The sequence below is a fragment of the Annulohypoxylon maeteangense genome (genome assembly GCF_022496945.1).
Source record: "Annulohypoxylon maeteangense strain CBS 123835 unplaced genomic scaffold GGS22scaffold_11, whole genome shotgun sequence".
NCBI lineage: Eukaryota > Fungi > Ascomycota > Sordariomycetes > Xylariales > Hypoxylaceae > Annulohypoxylon > Annulohypoxylon maeteangense.
In genome coordinates this window covers 834,088-860,458 of record NW_025953258.1, presented here as the reverse complement: position 1 = coordinate 860,458, position 26,371 = coordinate 834,088, and the positions used below count along the sequence as shown (strand labels likewise).

Sequence of the window (26,371 nt, the reverse complement as noted above, 5' to 3'; positions counted from 1 at the left end):
TGTGCGATCTTAACCCAACCTCAAGTGCGAATCGTTGTGGAAGCTCACGTAGCCATGCGCGTACGCGCATTGCAGAGCATGAGCTAAAAATCCATGTGTTTCAACAGTCCAGATATAGAGGCGTGAAATAGTTCGTCGAAGTAACCCGTAGCCAATAGACACCCCTAATTACCTGGCTGCCGGGCTGTTCCAATTCAATGAATGGTAAAGACCGAGTGTCGATCTTCTCGATTTTGTGCAGATCTCACGGCAAATCCGGGGACGTCCTTCGGCCCCCACAGTAGAGCTCTGGCTGTGATCAACACATGGATGAGAGTTACTCAAGCATTCTGTTCCTGTATCCTGTATCCTGTACGTATGGCAGAGTAACTTTATCGGATGCGATGATGAGAGGAGGAAAAGGGAGTTTTCATCTTCTCCCTCCAACTCCGCGGTTCACTTGCCGGTCCTTGATATCCATTGATGCACGTGGTAATGCGATACCTGTCGCTGATCCGAGAGTTCCGAATACCTACACCAGGGTTGCTGCCGACTGCAGCTAGTCCCCGATGGCTCTAGGTGGAAGCCGAGGCGTGCTAGCCGTGATGTTTGGATGGGATAACATCCAACGAATCACAGAAGCAGTGGCCGTAATCTCATTGTGGGAGTCACATATCACGGTACTTTAAGTGTGCCACTATTGTCCGAGGGTGGGTAACCTCCACGCAAGTGGAAGATTGTAATCCAGCTAAAATTCACTGGACTATCCCGAGATGACCATTGAACGATCTCGTGTTCACCGCCGTCGGCTTTATTATGAGATTATTATGAGACGTTGGGTTTAAACTTAGTCGATGTTATGGTCCATGGACCATGGATGTGGTCAGTAGCTGTTGGTGAGGTGTGAATTCTCGTCCTTCGAGCACTAATTGGGGTTGGGATAAATGAGTTGCATATATGTATGCGAGTAAGATGCTCTGGAAGAAATCCCGATGCTTGATATACAACCCTAGCCGGAAGGCTTATTGCCGACGTCTTCCGCTGCTAGGTTGCCAGGTTGCTAGGCAGTTCAAGGGTTTCCAGAACTTCTCTATCCAGTCCGCCAGTGTCATCTTACATCAAACATTGGATAATAGAAGGACTTGATAGGCGTATAGGATGCTCTCACTTGGAAGCATAATACTGTAGATTATCGGTATACCGTAAAATTTTTGTCCCTCTGGCTTTGATAGTCCCTTGGCGTACATATCGTTGGTTGTCTATTCCCATGTAAGTCTTAGATTGACCCAGTGCTGTATCGTGGTGGCGGGAGGAAAGGCGGGGTTGGACCAGGACGCAATAGTAATAGAGCTTGGCACGGGTTGTTGGAGTTCACCCACGATCCTTTGTCCGATGGATATGATATACGAGTCTAAGACTTAACATGGCCTATAAAACAGGTGGCGGAGAGACCCCCAAACAAATACTGTGCTTAGATATTCGAGGTTCCGTATAGCTGCACCTATCGTCAATCTCGACCTACCTTTGTCGAGTTTAGGGCGATCCCCTGCGTGTCCTTAAAGGACAACTGATGAAGACGAGTCGATCTCACACCGTCTTTTTTCAGCCCTAGGTTTGATTAATGGGATCCTATTAAGAACGAGAATGAAACGATCCTTGGCCATATCTGATCTTTCATTATATCTGATATTTGATATTTACCGTGACCATCGTTTTGAATGTTCCGTAAAAGTGTGGAATCTTGATCAGTAATCTCACCGGTTGGGTTCCTTGTATGAAGAACCCTAGAACCCTAGAGCCCCTACTCGATCTCAATTAGCTGTTGGCTATTTTCGGTATACTTTCCATATACCACATACTACATGCTATGATGAGGCTGACATGGATGACGATTCTGTTTCTTCTCGAAAAGCTTGTCGCGCAGAAACCTGCGCGGATTGGTGGACATGTCAATCTAGTTTGGTATCGTTGAAGACAACGTCGATGATACTTTGCTCGCTTGTGATGCTGTGCTACGGTGGCTATTGTGCTTGCCTGCCTCGTGCAACCAACAGCGTATTTCGTAGCATGCGTATTAAGTCATACGCTAGTTGGGTTCATGAACCGACCGCATCCACGTAGTGTATCACCCTGTTATTCAGGCGAGGCAAGCAGGCCAGGTATCTGGCAGTCTGGCAGGCACTGTATCTCAATAATCGCCACCGAATGACGTGCCCCGCTGCCACGGGGTTTGCTTTGCTTTGCTTCCATGTTTCGCTCTACTTGGCTTTGCTTGCGTGTTAGCTTGCAGGCTTGCTACTTCAATTTGCTTTTTTTTTACGATTTCCCTTCCATCCAGGCGGTATGGGAATGGGAAATTCTGCAACGCGTCAGCCAGCCGCTGAATATTCTTGAATATTCCTTTTTGCCGTGGCCCGTGGGGGACAGGAGACTTGACTGTTTGAATCGGCTGAACCGAGCTAAGCGGCTAGTTCATTATCTGCGCCGCCTTGCCGGTTTTGTTGCCAAAATAGATCGAAGGATTATTCGAGAAGCTAGAGACGAATGAAGACTAGACGGGACGCTACCGAGCTCACAAGATTGATGCCGTATGAAGTTCACGATCTCGCGCGATGAATGGCAATCGGTCTCCGATCCTTGTTGCCCATAGCCTTGAATTTCTTGGGTACGTAGCGTGTCTTGGCTGTTGGTATACCTTACCCATCGCAGCCTGGCGCCGCATCCATCGTAAGCACCAGTCTGGGGTAAGAAAAGATCTGGATGAAAGGATTCGGCCATATCATCTAAATCATACACCCATACCTAGGTAAGCAGACCGTGGTGCAGCCTCAGTACCTCGGGTCCTTTGTTGTATTATACATGTTATCGTAATAGAATATATGGGATGAGTGTAAGTTAAAAGGATGCTAAGAGCTGATAAGTCGAACCTAGGCATGAGACCAAGGTTTGGTAGTTATGACCCGAGGTTGGGATTACTATAATTTCGGCCAACTGTTATTAGTGGACACGATTCTCGTCATGAGTTTGTTTGTTGTTAGCTAGCTCTTGCAGCTCATACGATGCGCTGACTGAGGAGAATACCCAGCGACGGTCATGATATTTGGACAGATAAGAGTCAGCGCCCATGGCATGACATTCACTAGTCAACTATACCTAGTAGTTATGGGTGATAGGTAGGTATGATCTTGGCTCTGATCGTCTTCCTTTCAGCTGTTTATCGCTTGGTATCGTACGTAGCAATAAAAGTGTTGGACCGTTGTATGTTTTAGGTAATGTCTGGCCAGACATGTCTCGGGTATTAAAGGTGATAGGATCTCGAGTATATTTAGACTCAGTCTATACTGTATTCTGACCGAGACTTGAGCCATCCATGGATGTATTTCGTACGTATCTTTAACTTGTACGATACGAGCGAGCAATGCTTCCAGAAATAGTAGAAATAAAATATACTGTGAGGGAACAAAAGTTGATAACATACTTATACAGCTATGTATGTATGTAATAATAGCAATAATAGCAGTAATAATAGCTGAGCTGGCTGACGTCTGAAAATGTTGGCAATAGAGAAAAGTCCAATGAAAGTTCTATGAATGTACAAAAAGGTTGGAGCCGTGATCCGTGATCCTAGTTTCCGTTAAATCGTCCTGACAGTCGAACCTGTAGTGCCACTCGGTACCGTTGTTACTTCCCACTTCCCACTGATCGCTAGCCGACGTCAGGTCTAGCTTACCCTAGCAGCTCAGGTAGCGCTAGAAGCACGGACCTAAAGTTAATTTACAGGGGCATTGGATCAATTGAATGTACCTATGGGTAGGCTCTAGGTAACTCTCTCTAGGGTCTATGTGCTCCTGCACGTGTAAGTCGTGGACTTTGTCCTGTTACATATTACGAATAGATTGGATAGGCCAGCAATTACACAAGGTCAGTGTCTAGCGGCCATTTCATGTCCTATAAGACGAAGTTTCATAAATGGGTTCTAGGAGAACTCCAAGAGAACGGAGTTAGAAAAAAAATGAAATGTACATGCAACCAGGCTGCCAGGTAGGATAATGTACAATCCTTCCAAAAGCACTTACACGTAGTTTAGGTGGGGTACCGTATCTTTAAGAGGTAGACGGCAAGTTCCTATTGAGACTTAGAGCGTACCTCCACAGAAATGGAACGCTCAGACTTCGAGATCAGTCAATTATCACATTTTAAGGTGAGCTACAGGGCTATCGTCGCCATTGACCTAGGGCCGTATTTGGGAATCGGGGATCAAAAGGGAATTATCCATAAGTCTCCAAGAAAACGAATTTCCCCCTCTTCCCTAATGTCCTTTTAGCTATTTTCCCTCTATTTCTGCAACTAGATATACCCTAGATGTATATACAGATAAGGTACCTACATAAGAAGGTTCGCTACACAGACGATACATAGCCCTGGAAAACCCTGGAGCAAGCACCCATCCAAGCATACAGGGGGCAGCAACTACTGCCGCTTGCTGGTGTAACCCGCGCTTCTGATTCTCGGTGCTCAATCTTCCTTTTAGACAAAAGCCCGCCCATTACCAACTGTCTGGATCCCCTCTTACTCTTTCTCTCTCTCTCTTCTTCCTTCCTCCTCTCTTCCTTTTCTCTCTTCCTCTCCCGCCCTCTCACTTACTCTCCTTATTCATATTTTACCCTCTCTTAAACCTTTATCACCCTCTCCCGTCGGGAAATACTTCATTGTTTCTCTTCACCTGTCGCTGCTGGTTACAGCCTCGAAGAGAAGCCCTAATAATTCACGCACGAGGGCGAAGACAGAAGCAAACCTGTAAGGCAACTCGACCTGCAGCCTTAGAAGTAATCTACATCAATCTACGAATTATAAACCAACCATCTTATACACAATCTCGATCTCAATCCCAATCCCAATCCCAGTTCCAGTCCACCTTTAAAAGCCCCAACAGAGAAACCATTCTACCAGACTCTTCCCAAATCTACCCGTATGAGCTCTAGACAATCTAGGAAACTTATACCTGGGATACCTATCCTAAACCTCATCAAAGATCACCCACCTGTTACGGTCACATAGAGCTTTAATGACCCGAAGCTCCCAAGGTTGGAGTCAAGCTCTGGCTCGTCAAGCCCAGGCACAGGAATGTTCCAGCCTCAGCCAACTCCGTATTCTTCCTCTTATGCTTCCTATGGAATTCACATAGCCAACGCAGAAGTTCCCGAGTACGCCTTCCAGCCTACACCTTTGGCACAATTCGGGACAGGACATTCCGGTGGCAGCGGTGGTAGTGGTAATCTTGGTGGTGCAGGTTTAGGCACAGTTCCAGGTGTTCCAGGTGTTCCAGGTGTCCCAGGTGGTGGAGGCAGACCAGCGACGACGGCCGACGTCTTTGCCTCGCATATATTCCACAATCCTAATTCATTAATATCTACTACTCCAGCCAACATCCCAAACCATCATCTTCCTTACAACCACAGCAACTCACCATTAACCCACAACCACCACCAAACTCGTCGCCATATCAAGATGGAACCGCAACTCCAAACCGAACTTGCCCAGCAAGAGGCTGCAGCCCGCGAATTCAAGCCTCAGTTAGAGGTAAGTAGTTGCATTTTGTGTTACTGCAAATTCGTCTTAATCATCACCTTCATATTACTCTTATCCGCACAAACGCACGTACAACCTTGGGAACATGTGCATAGCATAGATAGCCAGCTACCTCTCATTTCCCGTTTCGCTTTCGACCCCCACTCCGCCCACCTTGACGAAAAATGATGGAAATGACGAAATACAAGATTGCTCACATCTCAACTGCGAAATAGGGTCCGTTAGTCGGCGAAAGAAGACTGAGCACAGCGATTACCGAGGAATATGCTAAAGCAGATCCCATATATGTCGCCAAAACATTGGTTAGTCAATTCGATTCGAATCCGAATAAGCTAGAAAAAATCGAGTCCGGCCAATTGACTTCTTCATAACATCGTAGGCTCTGCCCCAGACTTATTCCCACTACCGTCCGATCCAAGGCGATGGCAATTGCGGTTGGCGAGGTGAGTTTTGACCGAATTTCTATCACTTCACCATCCTATCCATTCAGTCCGGTCCGGTCTTTCCTGATACTCGGTGATCCTTCTGCATCGTGTTTGCACGCACGCATACCCCGCACAGATAATGCGGTTCATGCGCAGGCCATGTCAAGTTAAGCCGGGGTATGGGGTCTTCAGGTCTGGTTCTCGTGTGCCTTATCTACGATTCTCTTCGATCAGATTGATTTGATCGATCGACGATCAACCGTCGTGAAGACCAAGAACTGCACAAAATATGTAGAATCATCTTCAATGCTTCACCATTCGTGTTACCCCTCATTCCGATTTTCCTATTTGCCTATCCAACCTAGACTAGGTGCCTGATTTGTAGAGGACTAAGTTAACTTTTCATGGTGTCATTGCAGCAATCGCCTTCAGCTATTTCGAGATTCTGGTACAGCGCGGTGACGTACGTGAGATTCAAGGTGAACTAGCCCGGTTGACTAGCTTCAACAACTACATCGAGCATGTCGGCGGCCATAGCCCATGGCTCTTCGAGGATATGGTGGCCGAAACATTCGCACTATTACATTCTATAGCCACTGCTATATCTGCCGGTGCAGACGCCATGAGTCTGGTCATGGAGAAGTTCAACAATCCCGAGTCGTCGCAGTCTATTGTTTACCACCAGCGCTTGATTGCGTCTTCGTGGCTGAAGGGCCATGCTGCTAACTACGAACCTTGGATCTCCGGTACCATCGAGAACTACAACCAAGATACTATCATGCCCATTGACAGGGAAATTGATCATATAGGTGTGGTACTACTTCACGACTTTCTGCTCAAGCCGGCTGGCATCGTTCTCGAGATTGCATATCTAGATAGGAGCGATGGGGTGGCAGTTAACGTACATAGGATGCCGGAAGAAGCCAACGGGGAGGATCCCGCGTCTCTAGGGCCCATGATCTATCTCCTATATCGTCCAGGCCACTACGATATCTTGTATCGCGATTCTGTGATCCAACCTACACCTATACAACCCCCTCCAACTACCCTATCGATTAACCGGGCAACGTCCTTCACACATCAGCATGAGATCGAAAGCACCATCCCTTCGCTTCCAGATTTCGCGGCGGTAGATATGAGCGCGCTGGCTATGATACCCGGTTTTGGCGCTCCTGCCGAGATGTCGCCATTGGGATCACCCCCAGCCGCTCCGTCTCCTCTGACGGACCCTTATGCCGCTTCTCCACAATCACCATGGATGCCACAGCCATTTGCAGACGGGCTACCAGCCAGGCCTCCACCTCCTCAACCAAGTCCACCACAACAACAACCCACGACACCCATGACGGTGCACCCTCTTCGCTTCAGCAAATACAACTTCCCTGATCTAGTAGAGACGAGTTTCCACGAACCCGCTTTCACAACCAACACTTTTAAGAACAGCCATTTTAATGTCGCCCATTATAACAATATGAATTTCCAACCGGAGATGTACAGGCCCGAGGCGGATGAGGAAATACCACACGGAAAAGGGGGTGGCCGGAAACGGAGTAGCGAGCATTGCGGCGCGGTCATCAAAAAAGAGAACAGGGGTTAGAGGTGTTGTTTTCTTCCTCGTTCAATGAGCATTCTTCCGTTTGGGGTTTGGGGGCCGGCAGCAATTTCCGTCTATTCCACCCACGGCGTTACTTGGTAATGAAGAAAGACTGCGAGGTACGAGGCCGGTTTTTTTTAATTGACCCCTAGGCACGAATATTATACCACCGAGACGATATAATGAAGACGAAAGTATTTGATCCAGCAATCCAGCAATCCAGCAATCCAACATCCTAATAAGAGAGAGAAAGGGAAACGCCTATGAGTTTGATATTCTAATATGGGAAACGCGAGGGCAGCAGAACTACTAGTGCACGAGAGAAATCCTGCTGCCCCCTTCTGAGAATCGGCAAAGGCTAAACGCAAAAATTAAGTTGATAAAGTTCGAGCCGAAATTTAATACGATATCTCCATCTGATCTTTGATGTGGTTTTCTGAGATATGACAACCATGATGGTTTTCTACGGTTTTTAAATATCCGTAGATGCGGTAAAAGTGCTGCTGCTACTACTACTACTACTACTAGTTACTACTAACAACGAACAAGTTTCTCGACAATGCCACATCTCGAAAGTTGCAATGGGTATACGAGCTGCCGATGATGACGATTCATTAATTCATCTGTCTCGATAGGCCTCGCCTCGCTACTTTCCACTTTTCGCTTTCTATACTTTACATCATCAGTGCCAACATATCGCTAAACTTACAACGGCCTACATAGTATTGGAAATAGGTAGGTTTCTAAACAAGTAAAATAGATAAGTCGCCATATTTTTTCCAAGGTTGGTATGCAGCTAAGGCAAAGCCCACAACGGGTAGCCACGTCGCGTCGTAATTAGAAAACCTGCGGTCTGCCGTCCGCAATCTATTCTATTCTACATTACATTTTTTTGGCTGTTCTACTACTTATCTATACATATGTAATGTACGGGATATATGTACGTGCGCACGCACGCACGTCTCTTTTTTTTCTACATACCTAGTATCCTTGCATACCTAATAACTAGTAAAGTTGCCTTACTTATCTATCATATTTTTTGTTTTGTTTTTTTCATTTCCAGGTCGATGGGATAGTCGCCGAGATCGGCGGCGGAAGGCTGCATATACACCCCTGATATGTCAATTCCTTCGAAACCCAACGGCCTGCCGCCGCCACCCTTTGGGACATATCCGGTTTGGCCAGGCCAGCGAATTGTTGGGCGCGGGAGTGGCGGTCGCCGAAACCCGTTTCGCTGCGGGTTTTACCCAAAGAATTGGGAAGGCTGGAGGTTGGAGGGGGAGGAGGGGAGAGGTTCGGATTGGAGGCGTATGTACAATAGTAACCGGGTTGGTAGACAGATGCGCACGTATAGGCACGTCCTATACGCATACCCGTCTTTTTCAGACCTGGGAGTGCGGATATACTGACGTATACGCGTACTCCAGCGTGTGGATTGGCAACGGGTAGCCTCCCAAGTGGTGGTGGCCGTGTGGTCGTCCGCCCGGCTGTGGCCTTGTGCAACCCGTTCGAATGAGTATTCGCATCGAGTTTCATAGGTTCTTTCCCACAGACGTTCACGAGGCAATCCTCGTATTTTTTGCTTTCTTCTTCTTCTCGCCAACCTAGGAACACGTGATCGCATACGATGGTTAGTGCTTCCGCTTACGTGCTATCTCAAAGCCACTGTTCTTTCTCTTGACGATGCCCATATCGATAGCCCAGTTTATCCAAGTATCCGCCTCGACGAGGGGCCCGGCGTCCCGGTTCGCGGCGTTCGCCACACCTAACTGCCGCGCGAACTCGTCCGCCCACATCGGGATAAGCGTGTCCACGGCGTCCTCTAGCGGGAGGGTTCTGCCCGAGAGCTTGGCCACGCTGGTAACGGCGTCGGATTCCATCCCGCACGGCGAGATCCGCACGAACGGGTTCTCCTTCGGGTTACTAGACAGCGGCATGCGGAAATTGATGGCGATCCCGAGCCCCGTCACGTTTCGCCGGAGATGCACCCCCAGCGCCGCCACCTTCTCTTCCTGCCCTTCAACCTCTATATCATCCCCATCCGGCCCCATCACTATCCGTGACTTGCGCGCCCACACCCCCGGGTTCTTCGGGTCCGTGAACCCGGAGATATTGTACGCCTTCCGCAACGTCTCCAGCGTCGTCTTCTCTAGCAGAGATACGTACGAGCGCACGGTGAAGTGGTTGTGCAGCGGCGACTTGAGGTCGATGATGGGCCAGAAGAGGACCTGACCCGGGCCGTGGTACGTCGTCAGCCCGCCGCGCGGCGTCTGCACGATGGCGGGCTTCAGGAAGGAGAAGTCGGCCCGCGAGGCAGGCCGGTAGGTCTCGCAGATCAGCCGCTTCGACATCTCGGCGCGCTCGGCGCTGGTGGGGGGCGGCTGTCGCCGCCCTAGAGTGAAGGTGGGCGCGGGCGTGAAGGTCATCAGCGCTGGCCGAGGCGGCGGGGCGGACGAGGACGTGCCCCCCGCCGCCTTCCACGACAGCAGGTCCTCTTGCAGCTTCGTCTGGATGCGCGTCGCTAGGTTATACGTTGGGCACACGGGCGGATGGGCCCAGGGTGTTGAGGGGATGGGAATGTGGCGGAGCGACATTGGATAATTCGGTCTTTGGTCGTGTGTTCTCTTTTTTTTGCGCGCTCTTGTTAATCGTAGGTCGGTGATGGGCAAGGGGTTCGAAGTTTCTGTTACATTACTAAGGGCAAATAGCTTGGCTTCCGCTGGGCTCGAGCATGGGTTTATTGAGTTGCGACGACCAAAGATGTGTTCGAACCGAATCTGGTCGATGACGGTGATGAGGGCTGGTTTTTTCGAAAGTACCGACGATTAAAAAAATTTTGAGGCTGCCGGCGGAAGATCTTACTTGATTAGGTAAGATATTATTGATCTTGACCTGTTTCGGATAGCTCCAAGCTAGGTCGAGCTCTAAAATGTCCCCGCCAAAACGACAGGGTTTAGGCCTGTAATTCATCCTGTCCGTTGAATTCGAGATTGGTCCGAGCTTTCTTCAATGCCTGGAGTTTGCTGACTTATGGGAGGCAGACCTGGCAGGGAAAGACATTGGGTTTTGGTGGGAATAACCAAGCTTAAGCTCGGACCAAGTTATTGGACCTAACATCGACGAGGCACGGGACGATCCAGCAGGGATTATAGGGTGACCCTTGTTCCATCACAAACGACTTTTGTGAGTTGTCACTTTTTTATGATGATCTGGACAATTTTCGAAAAAGTTTATTTTACTTTTCCCTTCTTTTCCCTACGAGGCGAACGAACTAATAATTCCATGCACAACAAGTTTCTTACCCATGCTATTCGAAGTTAGTCTCTTCGATGCCCAGAGGAGAAACGAATGTTGAAGACTTTCCAAGATAATCAGATCAGGTTCTCTCACAGTCTAGACTATGTACCTAAGAAACCGGCGAAGGGCGAAGAACAAGGTAAGAAAGGCACCTGGGCACACACTAACTAATGCCGTGGCCAAGCGACATGTTTTGATTCGGTGTCACCCTTGGCGATAGAAGACTTGGACGTTCTCCTTCGGATACTTTCGAGATACATGTAAGCACTTGCGCGTTGCAACCATATCTGCCTCTCTCACCGCATGATGGGCCGAACACATGACCATCGATGGTCACCTCCCGGTCACCTCCTTTTTTGGCTCACATCAGCCGCAAGATACAATACCACTTACCGTACATGACCGTACATATCTCGTCCAATTTACCTGGTGTTCCCAACGTTCTAGCCCCAGATTTGCGTCGTGTACGTCTGTGTACGTTCGTGTACGTCGCCGCGGGTTGTAGCTACTTCCGTAGTACAAACCTGTCAGAAGCCGCACGTTTCTGACCTCTCATTGCCGAATGCGGGACTGGCACATTGGGCGCCAAGGCTGATTGGCAGCTATTGATCTGCTCGGAGTAGGGCGGAGAGTGGAAGGTGGAGAATGGAGAACGCGGGTAGGGGAGTACATCTATTCAATGTCGGTCTATTACCCTGCTGCTGTTGCTCTGCTGCTCTGTCACTTCGCACCTCGCACTTCGTAATGTGCAGCAGCACTAATCTCGTGCGGCTCCGTTGGGACCAGACACGACAGAACCATGGACGAGAGAGAAGCGGAGCCGAGCATACGTGTAACCGCGTACCATACACTTGTCCGATAATTACAAGCCAACGCCCCGGCCGCGACGGTATGAAAGGTAGGTACACACATGGGAAACACTATGCGCCTAAGGAATAGACGGCCGACGGCCCGGAAATGCCTTGGTTTGCAAATCGACCGTTCGTCTGACGAGTAAATACCCGAGGCCATCGTTCAATTTTTTACCTCCTATCGGAATTTAAACGCAGCCACGGCTATTGAACGGGTTTGTCGATGACCTTCTCGAAGATCGCATGTAACAAGCGAGCATATCCCACCAATCACACCTTACGCGGCTAGCTTGTCATACGCGATTACGAATAGATCGACGTTTCCGGGTCACAAACCTGATGTTACTCGGAATATCGCATCGAGCTAAGATCGAAAGGCGGGTCTCTCGTCACACCTATGTACAGCGTATCTCTTCTCCATCGATCTCCTCGTCCTCAGTTAAACTACCGATATTGCTAGGCTAGCTTATTCCCCAAGAGGTGCATATTCTACGGCAACGGCACGCCCGCATTTCTTCATCGTACTCATTAGCTCTCACATAAATGGGGCCTCCGTTCGTCAGCGAGATTCACCCGCTATTCCCGTGCGCTTCCAAGGAACACGTTAGAGGGACTCCGGCCGTGGTAGGTAGGTAAGTGGAAAAGCTTGCGCCTCATGTGATCCCTTTCTTCTCGATCGAGGCCAAATAAGAGTTATATGTCCGAGATGAATCCACTATACTTCCGTGAGGCCGCTCGGGGTCCCTAAAAGCGACGTTGGACCACGTTGATTAGACCAGCTTTGGGAATCCGGCAATATAAGATAATTCGGCCACCACTTATACCCCATGTGATACAAATATCAGCAAATGAGATTTTCCACCAGTGCTGTCAATTTCGCTATGTATATATAGCGCCCGTGACTATGGGTTTGTGAAACGGTGCTAATGTATAGAAGTTGAATGCATACATAACCGAACCTGCCAACTCAACACGCTACGTACCTGCATCAATCTTACATTACAACCTTAGCTAGGCTGGTATATAAGCCATGTGTACCGGGCTTACTGATCACCTTCTGGAATATATCCTGGTTTTCAATGCTCTTCTAATCAATCAATCGCCGCTTTACTAGACGCAATTCTTCGCGAATGCATGACTGTAGGGGTTTCGACGATGGAGTAAGAGGGAAGAAGCGGAGACGAAAGCATGGAGTAAGTTCCAGAGAAATCGGTAATATATCTTGATAGGTTTTAAATACGACCATGGGCCTATCTCATCTTACATGTCTGATGATATTCGGCCATCGTAGAGACGGCACATATTCGACTTTTTCTAGCTACCTAAGCATAGACTTTCATCTTGAGATGATGTTTTATTATCTATCTCGAAGAGATCATAGCGTAGCTCACGAGTAGTCCTTACGAGGCTTTACCGTGATATGAGATTAACGTGTATGTGTGGCTAGAGAGGTTTACAACTATATTGGAAGACTTTCTCCTTCATTGGCGGATGTTTAAATATGCTCTTTAAACAAACATAGAGACATGATTGGCTTATGTTATACTTTGTCAGCGAATGATATTTCTTAATTCTATCACTATATCAACAATGAAGTGTCAGGGGGTAAGCCGGTAGTTAAAGATTGTACCACAGAGTGAATGATAGTAGTAGTCAGCCCGTATCATTGTAGAAGTCGTAGGTATCCAAATAACACTTAACGCATGCCCTTTGTCCTGATATCTCTGAGAGACCTTCAACCGCCCCTTCTAAGGTATCCGTACGCATATGTTACATAATATAGCTAGTATAGGTACTCCTGCCTTGGTCCTTTCTCTGAGTTCCTGCCACGATGCTTCCCACATATCAGTAACAAGTGACAGTATCATATAGAAACAGTAACGCGTCTATTAGATAATAAGTATCGGGAATTTAGACGCAATATCAAATACCTACCTGGTACCTAGTAGCCAGAAACATGACAAAGGTACCAGTACCATCTATAGCATAAGATGCCTTATATGACAATCACAAGAGAATTTAGTATTTCTGCAACACAGAAAATGTATATTGATACCTGTAATAAATCTTCGACGACGCCGGATATCTCCCATTATAACCAAACCCCGGGCTCGCTATTTGTATTCACGCCAAAGTGTCAGGTAACCCCTTCAACAAGCCCAGTCATGGCTTAGAAGTAATTATCCGTAGGTATCCTTGAATGCGGGTATCGCTTTCGCTGGTTGAATCTTTGACGGCTACTGTATTGTCAGTCATTACACAATACACGAATAACTTTTTCATTTTGACTCACCGGCCGAATAATCGATCTTTCCATCTTCCAAAGGGGATCAAAACAAGCAGCCCTTGAAGGCAAAAAATATCCCAAAGAGTAGACAACCAGCGAGTAGATATAGCCACACCTCTATGCCATATTCTAGTTATGGGACCCATCGTTTAATATTTCTGAACTGGTATAACTCCGTTCGTCGTTGGCAGCGTAATCTGAGCTTCGTGCTAGGAGACTGGCCTGTTCACCTTCGTCGATGCCGGTAGGGACTTGTAAAGGAATTATGAATACAAGAATGCCTACAAATATAATGAATATCACTAGGCTGCCGATGAGGATTGAATCAGGAAAGACCATGCTCCCTTGTTCGGCTTCGTATGGCATGATATCAGCAGCTTGTTGAGATGGAATATACAAGACAGAGTTGAATATCAAGTGACTTGTTGTTATGCAAAGCTGAATACCACGGAGTTCGAATGGACTGTTATTATTCCTACAAGTTGAATTTATGGCAGAAGTTACCTAGGTAGGCTATTATATGTTATCTATGTAGATCAGTAGCTCTCACAAGGCGAAAGGTTTGAGTTGGATATACTCTTAGTAGCCCGTAACTTTCTTGATACTCAGATCGTAATCAAGATTATGCTGATGTTATAAGTATAGAGATTTGAGTTTAAGCCCAAGGCATATCGTGTTACATCACCCGAAAGTTGCCCTTTCCAGACCCCCACCCTTCGCACCAGCTTTACTTAGGCTTCGTTATTCATCATGGAATTTTCATAAAGGGCGAATGGCACATACGCGCGCCTCGAATTATCGTCGGTCATGTGTGAACCTTTCTTGCCTTGGCTCTAGCAAGTCAAGTCACATGGTTAGAGGCCATAGATTGGAATAATTTGCGATATGCTTGTTTGAACCGGGGTTGTTATCGCGTTTTGAAAAACAGGTTGCTGCCTCAGGAAAGGGTGGCGCAAGGAGGGTAGGATCAGGTGGCAGAACGGAAGGCGGTAAAGAGCGGCAGTTCGAATCTAAGACGCCACTTCAGCCACTTCAGCCCACCCGACGTCTGATCTTTACTATTTTAGGCTAGTGGTTTAGGTTATGTACAAGGGGTTATGTATGTTAGGTGAACAGCCCTGGAGGTCACTGCTTTCAAGGCGATCTGCGAGGCAGAACTGGAAACGGGCTACCAACAGACCTGAAAGACCTTTTCCCAAGAACCCGAGATAAATCTCGAGCACTTACCACTTCTAGGTAATCTAAAATATATCCAATAGTATTATATACACCTAGGTAGGAAAACAACCTGGGTATACTATATATAATGGGACCCAGAACGAGACCAGCTGACAAGGAAAAACTCGTGCAAATGGACTTACTCTTTCGTGAAATCCAGTCCATCTATGATGCCGGTACCCCGATTTTCACAAAAGATAACATACGTCAAGTTGGCAAAGAGCTACACCGTTTTCAGAATGGTGACCGAAACAACGGTGGAAACATCACGATGAGGGGGGTTAATGGAGTCGATTATGAAGTATTTGTCCCACCTCCAATTCGCAGACCTCCGAGGGAGAATGAGATTTGCAGCGATCCAGCCTGGTAAGATAACTCCGTCCGAAAGCTACTCTATGTATTTTCTAAAATTTTGAGATAAGGGTCATTCATTACTGCGCTATCGAATATCTTACTAGCTTCAAGTATCCGGACGTAGCAATATTCGATCTCCAGTCGGCTTACCTCCCCATGAGGATTGGCTCTATCGTTAGGATTCAAAAGAAAAATCTGAAGAGTTGTTCCTTAGAACTGCAGCGGCCCGCAGCGCCGGAAGAGGACCTAAACACATACCGGGCCATCGAGCGACACTGGAAAACAACCGAACACTACGCGCAACTTCAAGAAGTGCTATCTAACATCGAAATACCCTTCCCTTTAACTAAGGTTATTGCCGTTGCTTCGGGAAAACTCGTCTTTCAGTCGCAAGTAAGTAAACGCCGGGTTCTTCATCACTCGCTTGTCTCCGACCTTCGTTTAACCCTAGTTCGACGCGGGTTTTTGCTCGACGCGGCGTCGCCCACCCAGCCGTATGTCCAGGATCCGGCCTATACGCAACGAGATACGGATATTTTACGCTCGGCCGGGTTCACCGTCCTAAACGATCCGCAAGCATGGCTAGAGCTGGACGAGTCCAGCGTTCTCGTGTGCATCAACACTGACCTTCCGGTCGCCGACATCGTAGCTGACATATGCCGTCCAGCTTTGATTATCTGGGATAAGAAGCGAGGACCTCATCCTTATTGCGCCGTAACGTAAGCTCAGACCTATTCCCTTGCAGTCAGATATCATATCCTTTAAGCCCACGCTGTGATATAATTATTTAGAATCTAACGTTGTCGCTGTTCTCTATATATAGTCCGAGAGTAAAAGCCATGATCGAGAACGAGTATGTCGAAACTAAGTTTCCCGATCACGAGTGCTTCGGAGATCTGGTCATGCTCATCAGAAAGGCTACCTAATGTTCAAGGCCCTATTATGATGCCACCCTTGGCTCAGGTCAAAGCAGCACCAGCTCAGGAGGGCTCAGGGCAACTCAGGTTTGTTGACAATAGTAGTAATTCCTTAAGGCAACTTTCGCGTGATGCATATGGTTGTTGTCTAGGGAACTATATATCAGCACCGCGTAAATGAAGCTATTTTAACGGTATTACAGTCAGGAATACATTTCAGCTCAAGGTAGGGGATACTAGGTACCTAGATAATAGAAGAAATGAAACTTTAGGTTCAACTCTTATTAGACTTGTCAGTGTCTTCTGCTAACACTAATACTTGTTTCTAGGTATTTTCCGAAGATAAGAGGAATTTATACTTAACCTTAGGTTCTATCACTTACCACTCCCCTTGAACCAACCCAGAACTTAGGGGTTACATAATAATTGATGGATTATAACTGTAAGAAACTACTAGTATTGGCCGTATCTTTACATCTTGTGGCGACTTGCCAATTCCAAGTCCTAAGGATGTATGAATGTAGTAACTCATTCAGCTACTGCCAGGGATACCATGCCTTCCAATGGAAAATTCTACTTTGAGGTGGTTAACGCCACTGTTTTCAGCGCGTACAAAGAACACAGCTAGGTAGGCATCAGGTGTCGCGTCCTACCCCTTTCCCAAGATCTAGTATAATTACAGATCACGGATAAAAGGAAAGGTATCTGGACTCTACCTAGATAGCTTGGCAGCACTTGGGCGAGCTAGGGAAAAGACATTAATTAAACATACAGCAAGTTGAAATTCGCAAGCGCTTACTTATAAGCCTAAGGCTTTGTGTCGTCTGTGCATTCTACTTGTAAGTTCATTTGATGTTAAGAGAACATGACAAGAAAGTTCACAATAGGGCAATTGCGAAGAGTGAGTGCTTAGGTCAGAGACCGCTATACAATCGAGTATAACCTTAACCGACCTATCATGATAGACACTTCAAAGTTCAAATGGCAATATGGAGTCGGACAATATAAGTCCCCGGACCCCGGATGCGTGGGTGCATCGTGTGCAACTTATGCAGCGATCCGGCAAGATCACGCAGGGGGAGGCAAGGAACGGCGCACTCAGCCAGGGGATATGGCCCTATATAGCTTTTCTAAGGCTCGGCTGAGACCTAATAAACTGAAGCTGCGAATTATCGATTACATGTCTTAATGCTTTTTACTTTGATGTCTCAAAGTCTCAGACCAATAGAAGTCTGATACGTACTAGGTAGTTGATCACTTACGTAAGCTCTTTAGAACCTTGCAACACGTGAGAAAACTTCACTTAAAGTCCCAGTCCCAGACCCAGGTAATTAATCGAAACTTCGGATATCGCGGGCTACGTTTCTCAACGTTGTCGCTTTCGACTAAGCCTCATGTATGTGACGACTACTAAGCATCATGGTGATCATTGCATGGCATCACGACATATGTTTTTCTTTCTTTCTTTGAAAGCGCCATGTGGATGACGTATGAATCGTGTGGCTTTTGTGATTAAATTGTGTGTAGGTGCAGTAGTAGGCGTTGGTAAGCGCGTGCATAGCGAAGTAGTAGTAAGGTAGTAGGACCGTGTTCAGCAGCACAGTCACTATACCAACCACATTACAGCACTAACAACGCTAACAGAACTAACTTCCGTATGAGTTTAGCCATTTATTAATTGAACGTCGCATTGAACCTGAAATTTCAAGGAAGTCGCAAAAGCTTTTCCTTGGGAAAGAAGTGTTCGGAAGCAGCCAGGTTTTTGAGAGAAAATTACCTGAGTACGGCACTATGCGGTACTATTCAGGCTAATCGGCAGGTCTAGTCCCGTTTTAGTAACGAGCTATTCCAATAGCTTCGCCAGTGTCGTCATGCTGCCCCACCAGGCGCAGACTCGTACCCACATTTGACGACGTCTTTCGATGATGAACAACAAACTCTAAAGAAGGGCTTCACCTTTTTCCTTTCCGCTATATTGAAAACCTAGGTACTGCTAACTCGTCTCCATCTTCTAATTTCTTCCTATACTCATCTGGATTAACTCTTCAATTTTTTGAGAAATACTACCAGTCTACCACCTACGAATCTAGCATTGAGCAGTATTAAACATCAATCAATCTCTTTGTCTATTTAATACTGTATAACTACCTAGTTGATAAAAGTTCGGTAGCCTAACCACCAACCCGACCCGGCTTTGATCCCGCCATCCGGATTCGTATCTAAGACATCCCAATCTAAGAGACTGTTGTCTTGGCCCTAGCGTTTGGGAACAAAACAGCCTCCTGTCCAAAAAAAGTGTGTAGCCGGTGTACCATCCCTAGCTACGATTTATTGCACCGATTCCCTTGACGGAAAAGCCATCTCTTTCCCATCCCTCCAAAGTCAATACAGCTTTCCCCCTGTCCGAATTCTAACCTTTTCGACAGCTGGTTTTATCTTTCGGAAGTTTCAGACGATCACACTTCCTCGATCAAAATATCTGGATAAAACCAAGCCCCAGCCTCTGCGCAACTTCGCATAAGGCTCTGGTCTGACCGGCCACCGAAAACCCGCAAAAATGGCGCGGCCTAACACCTACCTCGCGCCCCTATCCCTAATCTTCCTCGCCGGCTCCCTGGTTATGCTCTTCTTCGTCATCCTCTCCGCAGTCACCACCACGTCGCCTCTTAAGGACACTTACTTCCTTAGAGCCGACACATCCGGAATCACCGGATCGCGCTCCGTCACCCAATGGGCGTACTTCTACATCTGCGGCGACGGCAACACCGATTGCGGCCGCGCGACGCCCGCCCCGCCCCTAGGATGGGCCTGGTCCGCCGACCCGTCTAACGCACCGGCTTCCGTCATAGGATCGCACGGCGGCCACACCACCAGTAAATACTTCTACTACATGTGGCGCTTCGGATGGGTCTTCTACCTCATCGCGCTCGTCTTCTCCGTCCTGGCTTTTTTCGCCGGCTTTGTCGCATGCTGCGGCCGTCTAGGTTCCGCCATCGCAGGCATCGTTGCGCTCGCCGCCTTATTCTTCCACACCATCGCCGTGTCCCTAATGACCGCCGTCTTCGTCAAGCTGCGCAATGCGTTCATGGCGGATGGTCGCGACGCTACCCTAGGTCGGTACGCATTCGGTTTCAGCTGGGGTAGTTGGACCGCGCTACTGATCGCCGCGATACTATTCTTGGTCGGCATGCGAGGTGGAGGTGACAGCGCTACCGGAGGTGGTCGTCGATGGGGTCGCCAGAGGAGCGTGCGGAGTCGCCGGAGTTACGACATGAACGGCAACGGTCGACGCGTGAAGGACGACTACTCTTGAACTTCGCATCGCAAGTGAAAAGGGGAGACCTAGAAGCTGGCCTCGTTCACGAATACGAGGAGGAACACGAAGATTGCGATTTTTCATACACGAAAATCCATGACATAAAAAAATAAGCAGGCCCGGGGTGGTTTCTGCTAATGCTTGCTCGGAGTAATGGATAATGACGATACTTCACGACCGGCGGATACTATTAATGCCTACCGCGAGACCACACGAGAAGAAGAAAACTAGGGACATGACGAGAGAGGAGAGGTGTGGATGTGAAATTTCGGCTGGGATGGTTGTGGATAACTAACTAATAATAACTACTACTGGAAACTACTTTTGTGATACCAAACTTTGTAATCTGCAGCCAGCTGCGTATTCTACTACGCCTACTCGATCGTTATGGTAGTTTAGTTAGGATGTATGTATGCGTGGTCTCTGACCTGAGCTTCTTTGGGGGGTTTGCGGTGGGTAATATACGAGGGATGCTATCCGCAATGTGACCATCTAGGTACCTAGTGCTTGTAAATTATTGTGATATTGTAGCTTGCTTGTAACTTCATTAAGCTTTTCTCTTTCTTTCTTTCTTTCACAAAAGTAAATCAACAATCGGCATTATGTAAATCAATGCCATTAACTCCATTTAGCTACCCGACGTGCTGGATCATATAGGCTATCTGACCTCTTCGTAAAAGGTACCTCCTAGTACGTTACATAGTAGCCTATTGCCAACGGCTACCCATTCATACCTACATTTCATCACGAAATACACAAGCCTCAGAGTCTGCGATAATTAAAAACTCAATCTCGACGCGAATATATCATTTTAGATAAATTCATTACTTCTTCAATCTTGTCATCCATTCAGCTGTCTCTCTTTCTTTCTGTCTATCTCTCTGCCTGCTCGTTCGTTCGTTATTCTTCTTCTCTGCTTGATCTACATTACCTCAGTTTCTCATCCACTAATTCCCATCTTGATCTTCAACTTCATCATTCTTCCACTAATTTCGGACAATAGCACCACTTCAACAATCTGATCCGGCTAACTGAGTGAATCCCCAACACTCCACACATGTCATCCATTCCTGTAATGTCCCTCCTTCTCCCCGAACTCCGAGCGGAATGCGAATTCCCATCTTATTTCTCTTCCGGTCCATTTCGGTTCTTCATTCAAATCATCCCATCTTACCACCGAACATTCTCCTTCATTCATATAACAGACGAGAACCTCCATCTTACCGCCCCCTTTCTTTCTTTCGTACTTTCTTTCCTTCCGAGTAATGCTAAGAAAAAAACAAAATGGTACAATGGTTGCTTTGATGAAAACGAAGAGTCCTCTCGACACGAATATATGCCTTCCGACACTTCAATAAATCTCACACGCGGATTTCCTCCGGTTTTTTTCGTCGCTCCCCGTCCGCCACCCGTCCTTATCCCGAATACGTGTACAGGGACGCCTCCTAATCGCCCGAATGCCGTTTTAATAAATCCTGATGAGAAGCACCTCCCATTTTGCGTAAATGGAAGAGAGAGAGAAGAAAAAAGTGAAGTGTTGAGACAAGTACTGCCGCCCTCCTGGCCTGCTATGTGTCGAATGAAGTATGTGTACGCCAAGTAATGCTATGTTCTCGAAGTGGTCGTGAAAGAGGATAGTGGAGAACCTGCTCCACAAAGCTGTAGAAATTTCCCCTCTCTTTTCTTTTCTTGTCCTTGTCTAATGTGTATTATCGTCGGAAAGGTTTCCTCCATCTCTATTTCCCAATTCGCGGGCTAGCCAACGGGCTCACGGCATCTAAAGGAGCATGATGAAGCGCTGGCTGCCCCTCCGTCTCTCCATACTGCCCACTCTCCTTCTTCTCGAGCACATCCTTGACCCATAAAGAAACCTCCGAGTCTTCCGTGCTCGAATGACTGAGATCCAACTTTCCAGCTGCCCCAGCAACCGCTTCCGCGCTGGCCTCGTTCTCTGCTGCCTCCTCGTCTTCCTCCGTGATAGTCTCTGGTTTTGTTAGGTCCTTAAGCCATTCCGAGGCCAGCAGAGCCTGGTACGTTGGCCGCAATTTGGGTACCTTGTTGAGGCATCCATGCACGAATGTGCGCGCAGCTTCAGAATACTTGTCAGGCAAATCGGGTGGGTCTCCTTCGACGATAGCCTACAAACAATAATTAGATAATCTGACAAGGAATAGAAATGAGCCCGGCCATTCACTTACGCTGAGTTGACTGAATATTGTCGAGGACACCTCTGGGGGGTAGGGGTATTTCCCCATACCACATTCGATGATTGTCAGACCTAAGCTCCATATGTCGCTCTGGACGCTATATGTGCCATCTCCTGCACCAGCCTGCATGAAAGCTCCACCCGAAATTCGTTCAGGGGCCATGTAGCTCTGGCATCCAATGTTGGTCTTGGCAATACTCGCCACGAGGTTACCACTCACACCAAAATCGCAAATCTTGACTTGACCTCGAGTATTTATGAGAATGTTCGTGGGCTTGACATCGCGATGGATGATGTTATGCTTATCCTTCAGCTCTTTGAGACCCATCACGGTACAATATGTGATCTTGCGGAGCACATTCTCTGGAATACCTCCGGAGTAGAGCTTATCGATTGATCCACCATCCATGTATTCGAGACACATATACACCGCGCTCTCCTGAAAGAAAGCTCCGTAGAACTCGATGATGTACGGAGATGCGCACTCGTGCAAGATTACCAATTCCTTCAAAATCGTCGTCAATTTTGCTTCGTCTAGTTCGAGGCGAATTTCCTTCATGGCCATGACCGTTCCGGTAGTGGAGCCAGTTTTGGTTTCGGCCTCTGCCTTCTCTTGCGGGACTGTCGGCAGATTCGCCAAAGATGTCGCTTTGAACCCGGAAAGGCCCGGGCCGAAACGTGGGAATCGCGGCTTCATATGTCTCACCTTGTAGACGGTGCCATAATTACCTTTTCCTAGCTCATCCAGCTTCTCAACCTCATCAAGCGATATCCTAAAGACGGACCCATCCGAGAAATCGACACCTTTATTGGTAATGATCGCTTTGCCCTTAAATGTCAGGTACCCTTTTTCAGAATCGATATACTCCTCGAATTGCTTCATTTGTGACATATGGGTGCCCCCATTCTGGATGGGCATCATTGGAGGACCCCCACCAGAAACGCCAGATCCGGGTGAAGGAGGCGGAGCTCCTCCACCCATGTCCCCAAGTTTTAGGCCGAATCGCCGCTTGTTTGCTAAACCACCAACTCCAGGGGGCACCGAAGGTACAACGGGGGCTGATTTGGGAAATGAAGGTGCACCGGGCCTCTGGGGAGCTCCAGGCATCTGAAGATGTCTAGGCAAACCACCCATGACAGGGCCACCTGCCGAAGGTCCAGAAGGTGGAGTACCTTGTGGCGAAGTTAGAGCAGAACTTCCTTGGCGCGAGAGGTGGAAAGCTCGCATCTTGGCATTGATATCTTCGGGGAGACGACCGCTAGACACCTGTGCACCTGTGGCGGGAGGGCGTCTAGCGTTAGACAAGACTCCTATATGTGTAGATGAGGCTGTCATCGGGTGACCCGGGTTTTGTGGATCAGATACAGAGCGTAAGGAAGGCATTCTTCTGGGCAGTTCGGAAGGGCTTTCGCCTGGTGTATCGATCGGTGTTGTGGCTTCTGAGGAATCGGCTGAACCGGGAGACCCGGGGGTACCTAGAGCATCCCTATCTATCAGCTCATCTGGTGTCGCAGGCACCGAGTCCGGGTCGTGGTGTTCGCCAGCCATGGTGGAGGTTTTGGCGTATAAAAGGGAGAGTTCTAGGAATGCGCCTCTACTATCATCACCGACCAGTAGCTAGTAGCAAGACTTTGTTTGCGTCACCAGGTGAATAAGAGTCGATGTAATGGTATTGGTAGCGATAATTTGGACTGGACGGGCAGGTACGGAGTAGGCTGGTTGTTGGTATTGGCAGTTGGTAGTTGGTAGTTGGCGGGAAGGAATAATACAAGAAGCGATAAAGTTAAATCGTTAATTTATGGAGTAGCGCCTCGGTGAGTTGGTGAGTTGGTGACTAGCAAGGAAGGCAAGGAATATCGGGTTGCCGTTGTGAAGGAGCACTTGGGAGATGGAAATTTTTCTTGCAGGTGAAAAAGTGGCAAAATGCGCAGTACCGATTCGTCGACACAAGAGGTTCTGAGTCGTTTACAGTCTACAGGATGGATATTTTATTTGATTAGCGATTTATGGTTCTTAACGGAGGAGTCGGAGCCCGAGCTTGACTCTGTTTGGGTACTTTGAGTGCTTTGAGGTGTTATTGGGTTCCTTGGGTTCCATCTATCGCGAACAAGCCGCTAGGATCTTGCCTGACAATCCAGACAACCCAGACAACCTTATGAGGTAACCAATGTAGGGCTGCACGAACCTTGTCGAATTCGAGACACTAGCTTGAGCTGCCCAATTGTGATATTCATTCAGCTGTCAAATTCTCGGCAGGTCGGTAGCAGGTAAAGAACGAGTAGTAGTAGCAGTATGTAATATGGAGCATGGAGATAGGTAATATGGGAATAGTGGTAGTATAGTAGTATTGAAGTTTCAACTTTCAAGGTTTCGTTGGGAACGAATGTGACAACGGATGTAAGCGGGCACCACGATGTAATTGCCTACTACTAAGTAGGCTGGTGCTGGCTGGTGCTGGCTGGTGGTAGGTAGGACTGACAGGACTGGCGGGACTGTCAGGAGACTGACTGAGAGGAGACAGGTACTGACTGATGATTGCTAAGATGTGGAACCTCTTTTTTAGACGTGTCTTCTCTTCCTTGGACCTTTCGAAACATTCAGAAGATTTTGGAGCTCAGTCTAGTAACGTGAACGGGGTGCGATCGACCTTGAAGCTTTTTGGAGAAGAATGATTTAATGATTTGGAGGGGGAACAAATTGGGAGACGTCAATGGTGGTAGTATCCGTACATTTTTAGTGGATAGATTCAATGAATTGGGTGGCAGCTACGATGGGCTGGATGTGCCCCGCGTTTCTACCCTTCCACCTTTGGTCCTTCCCTCAAATTGCTGAGACCTCAATGTATAGAATGTACAGAACCAGAACGTACTGACAATTTGGGAATTTCACGTGGTCCTAGCTTAAAGCTTTTTTGTGCTGGTCCAATCAACTGGATTTGATAGGTTTGACAATTAGTACGAAACAATAATTGCAGATCATCAAAGATCGAATTCTTGTCAACTCGATCTCTTTTTTTTTTTTTTTTTTTCGTGTCTGTTTAATAAACTTGATAGCTTGCCTACTAACTATACTACATAACTAGGTACATATATAGTACTATTCATACAGAATTATTTTTAGAAAATCAAAAGAATGTCCATATGTAACATGGTTGTTTGATATGACCAGTTACGTTCTAGGTAGATATGTACCTACTATGCAGTATTAGGTATGTAGTTTTAAGTGACGAACATTGAAAGAGAAATATTTGCGTCACTAATATGGGGCTCGCTAAATAAATAAAAAATCTTGGTAGTCTCTCACCGACGATGGAAGGATGGTCACTCTAGCTGCACACGTTGCTAGGAAATCCTGAAAAGGATGCGAAGCTTGAATGAGGTTGGAGAAATTCGCTGCCATACAACAAGACTCTGGGGTGGGGGAGCATCACAATTATCACGAGCCAACTTCAATATGCACCTGGGGGATGATTTTGGCATGCTGCAATACATCACACACCACATAATCCAATGCCAACGCTGACGGAAATCGGTGATCTTTCCCTTTATCATGCCTTACCACCCCGCAAATGATGCTTTCAAAGTCGTACCATAGATAGACTGCATGGAATTCCGGAAATTCCAAGGCAGAGTGAGCCACTCCATCTTCTCCATCTGCTCCAGCAGCAAGGTACGGAGACCCTTAAGTCTCATGTACATCATATTTGAGCCGATTTCTATATGGTTTATTCACGATAGGAGGAAGTATAAAGAACTCGACCAAGAATGTACTTTCTGCGAACGTGCATTCATGTATCACCATCGCCTCCTCAAGGTTGGAAACTCCTAACCGAAGAATTGAGTTGATTAATTGTTGAACCACAGCAAATGGCCAGCCGTTTACAAAGAAGATAAGAGTGGCAGTGGCAGTTGAGTGGCTCAGAATAAAGCTTAAAAGCAGGTTGGGTTGTTAGCGCCTTCCGTCAAGCCACAGATATTACGTATGCCAGCTTGATAGGCAACTGATAAGATCAAATAACGTCATCGCCACCGCCGTAGTCGCAGAGTCGTCATCACTTTTTTTCAACCCAATTGGAAACATTTTTATCTTTCTGCCTATGTGCGACTCTCAGACTCGCAGATATTGTTTACATAGGACAACCTTGGAAGTCGCGCCTTTTTTCGTTGTGCCCAACCTATAGGCGATGATAAGGTATTCCATCCATTCCACTTACCAAGTCTCAGTCTGTTCAGGCTATTGCCCAGCACTTAACTCTAGTGCTTGACTCTAGTAGCGCTGGCAAAGTCCACGTACTCGGGTTGACTTCCGAATGTCATTCGTCCTTGGCTGCATCGCTG

The 26,371-nt window shown here is 47.4% G+C and overlaps 8 protein-coding genes across 8 annotated transcripts; 6 read left to right on the top strand and 2 right to left on the bottom strand.

The window, feature by feature from the left end:
• The first annotated feature begins 2,127 nt into the window (after positions 1-2,127).
• Positions 2,128-2,995, top strand: GGS22DRAFT_166385 (uncharacterized protein). The gene is made up of 2 exons (XM_047961843.1): positions 2,128-2,781; positions 2,907-2,995. Exon 1 carries the CDS (start codon positions 2,228-2,230, stop codon positions 2,525-2,527), a length of 300 nt encoding a protein of 99 aa, XP_047817747.1. The 5' UTR covers positions 2,128-2,227; the 3' UTR covers positions 2,528-2,781; positions 2,907-2,995.
• A 2,108-nt stretch (positions 2,996-5,103) lies between these two features.
• GGS22DRAFT_189879 (cysteine proteinase) lies at positions 5,104-7,590 on the top strand (the record flags this gene model as incomplete). Its single annotated transcript, XM_047964917.1, has 4 exons — positions 5,104-5,559; positions 5,784-5,870; positions 5,948-6,011; positions 6,413-7,590. 4 exons carry the CDS (start codon positions 5,104-5,106, stop codon positions 7,588-7,590), a joined length of 1,785 nt encoding a protein of 594 aa, XP_047817746.1.
• A 1,517-nt stretch (positions 7,591-9,107) lies between these two features.
• GGS22DRAFT_27361 (uncharacterized protein) lies at positions 9,108-10,459 on the bottom strand. The gene is made up of 2 exons (XM_047966671.1): positions 10,278-10,459; positions 9,108-10,211 (listed from the first exon to the last, which is right to left on the bottom strand). The coding sequence occupies exon 2, from the start codon at positions 10,179-10,181 to the stop codon at positions 9,219-9,221; it is 963 nt and encodes a 320-aa protein (XP_047817745.1). The 5' UTR covers positions 10,182-10,211; positions 10,278-10,459; the 3' UTR covers positions 9,108-9,218.
• A 468-nt stretch (positions 10,460-10,927) lies between these two features.
• Positions 10,928-12,561, top strand: GGS22DRAFT_166378 (uncharacterized protein). Its single transcript, XM_047961842.1, has one exon. The coding sequence runs from the start codon at positions 11,530-11,532 to the stop codon at positions 11,821-11,823; it is 294 nt and encodes a 97-aa protein (XP_047817744.1). The 5' UTR covers positions 10,928-11,529; the 3' UTR covers positions 11,824-12,561.
• Positions 12,562-15,166: 2,605 nt separating this feature from the next.
• Positions 15,167-16,784, top strand: GGS22DRAFT_166374 (uncharacterized protein). Its single transcript, XM_047961841.1, has 3 exons — positions 15,167-15,606; positions 15,663-16,313; positions 16,418-16,784. The coding sequence occupies exons 1-3, from the start codon at positions 15,329-15,331 to the stop codon at positions 16,518-16,520; spliced, it is 1,032 nt and encodes a 343-aa protein (XP_047817743.1). The 5' UTR covers positions 15,167-15,328; the 3' UTR covers positions 16,521-16,784.
• A 1,621-nt stretch (positions 16,785-18,405) lies between these two features.
• GGS22DRAFT_166372 (SUR7/PalI family-domain-containing protein) lies at positions 18,406-20,385 on the top strand. Its single transcript, XM_047961840.1, has 2 exons — positions 18,406-18,806; positions 18,938-20,385. The coding sequence occupies exon 2, from the start codon at positions 19,069-19,071 to the stop codon at positions 19,822-19,824; it is 756 nt and encodes a 251-aa protein (XP_047817742.1). The 5' UTR covers positions 18,406-18,806; positions 18,938-19,068; the 3' UTR covers positions 19,825-20,385.
• Positions 20,386-20,632: 247 nt separating this feature from the next.
• GGS22DRAFT_27309 (uncharacterized protein) lies at positions 20,633-21,625 on the top strand. The gene has a single exon (XM_047966669.1). The coding sequence runs from the start codon at positions 20,885-20,887 to the stop codon at positions 21,428-21,430; it is 546 nt and encodes a 181-aa protein (XP_047817741.1). The 5' UTR covers positions 20,633-20,884; the 3' UTR covers positions 21,431-21,625.
• GGS22DRAFT_27306 (kinase-like protein) lies at positions 21,497-23,790 on the bottom strand. Its single transcript, XM_047966668.1, has 2 exons — positions 22,026-23,790; positions 21,497-21,965 (listed from the first exon to the last, which is right to left on the bottom strand). Exons 1-2 carry the CDS (start codon positions 23,580-23,582, stop codon positions 21,564-21,566), a joined length of 1,959 nt encoding a protein of 652 aa, XP_047817740.1. The 5' UTR covers positions 23,583-23,790; the 3' UTR covers positions 21,497-21,563.
• Between the last annotated feature and the right edge of the window lie 2,581 nt (positions 23,791-26,371).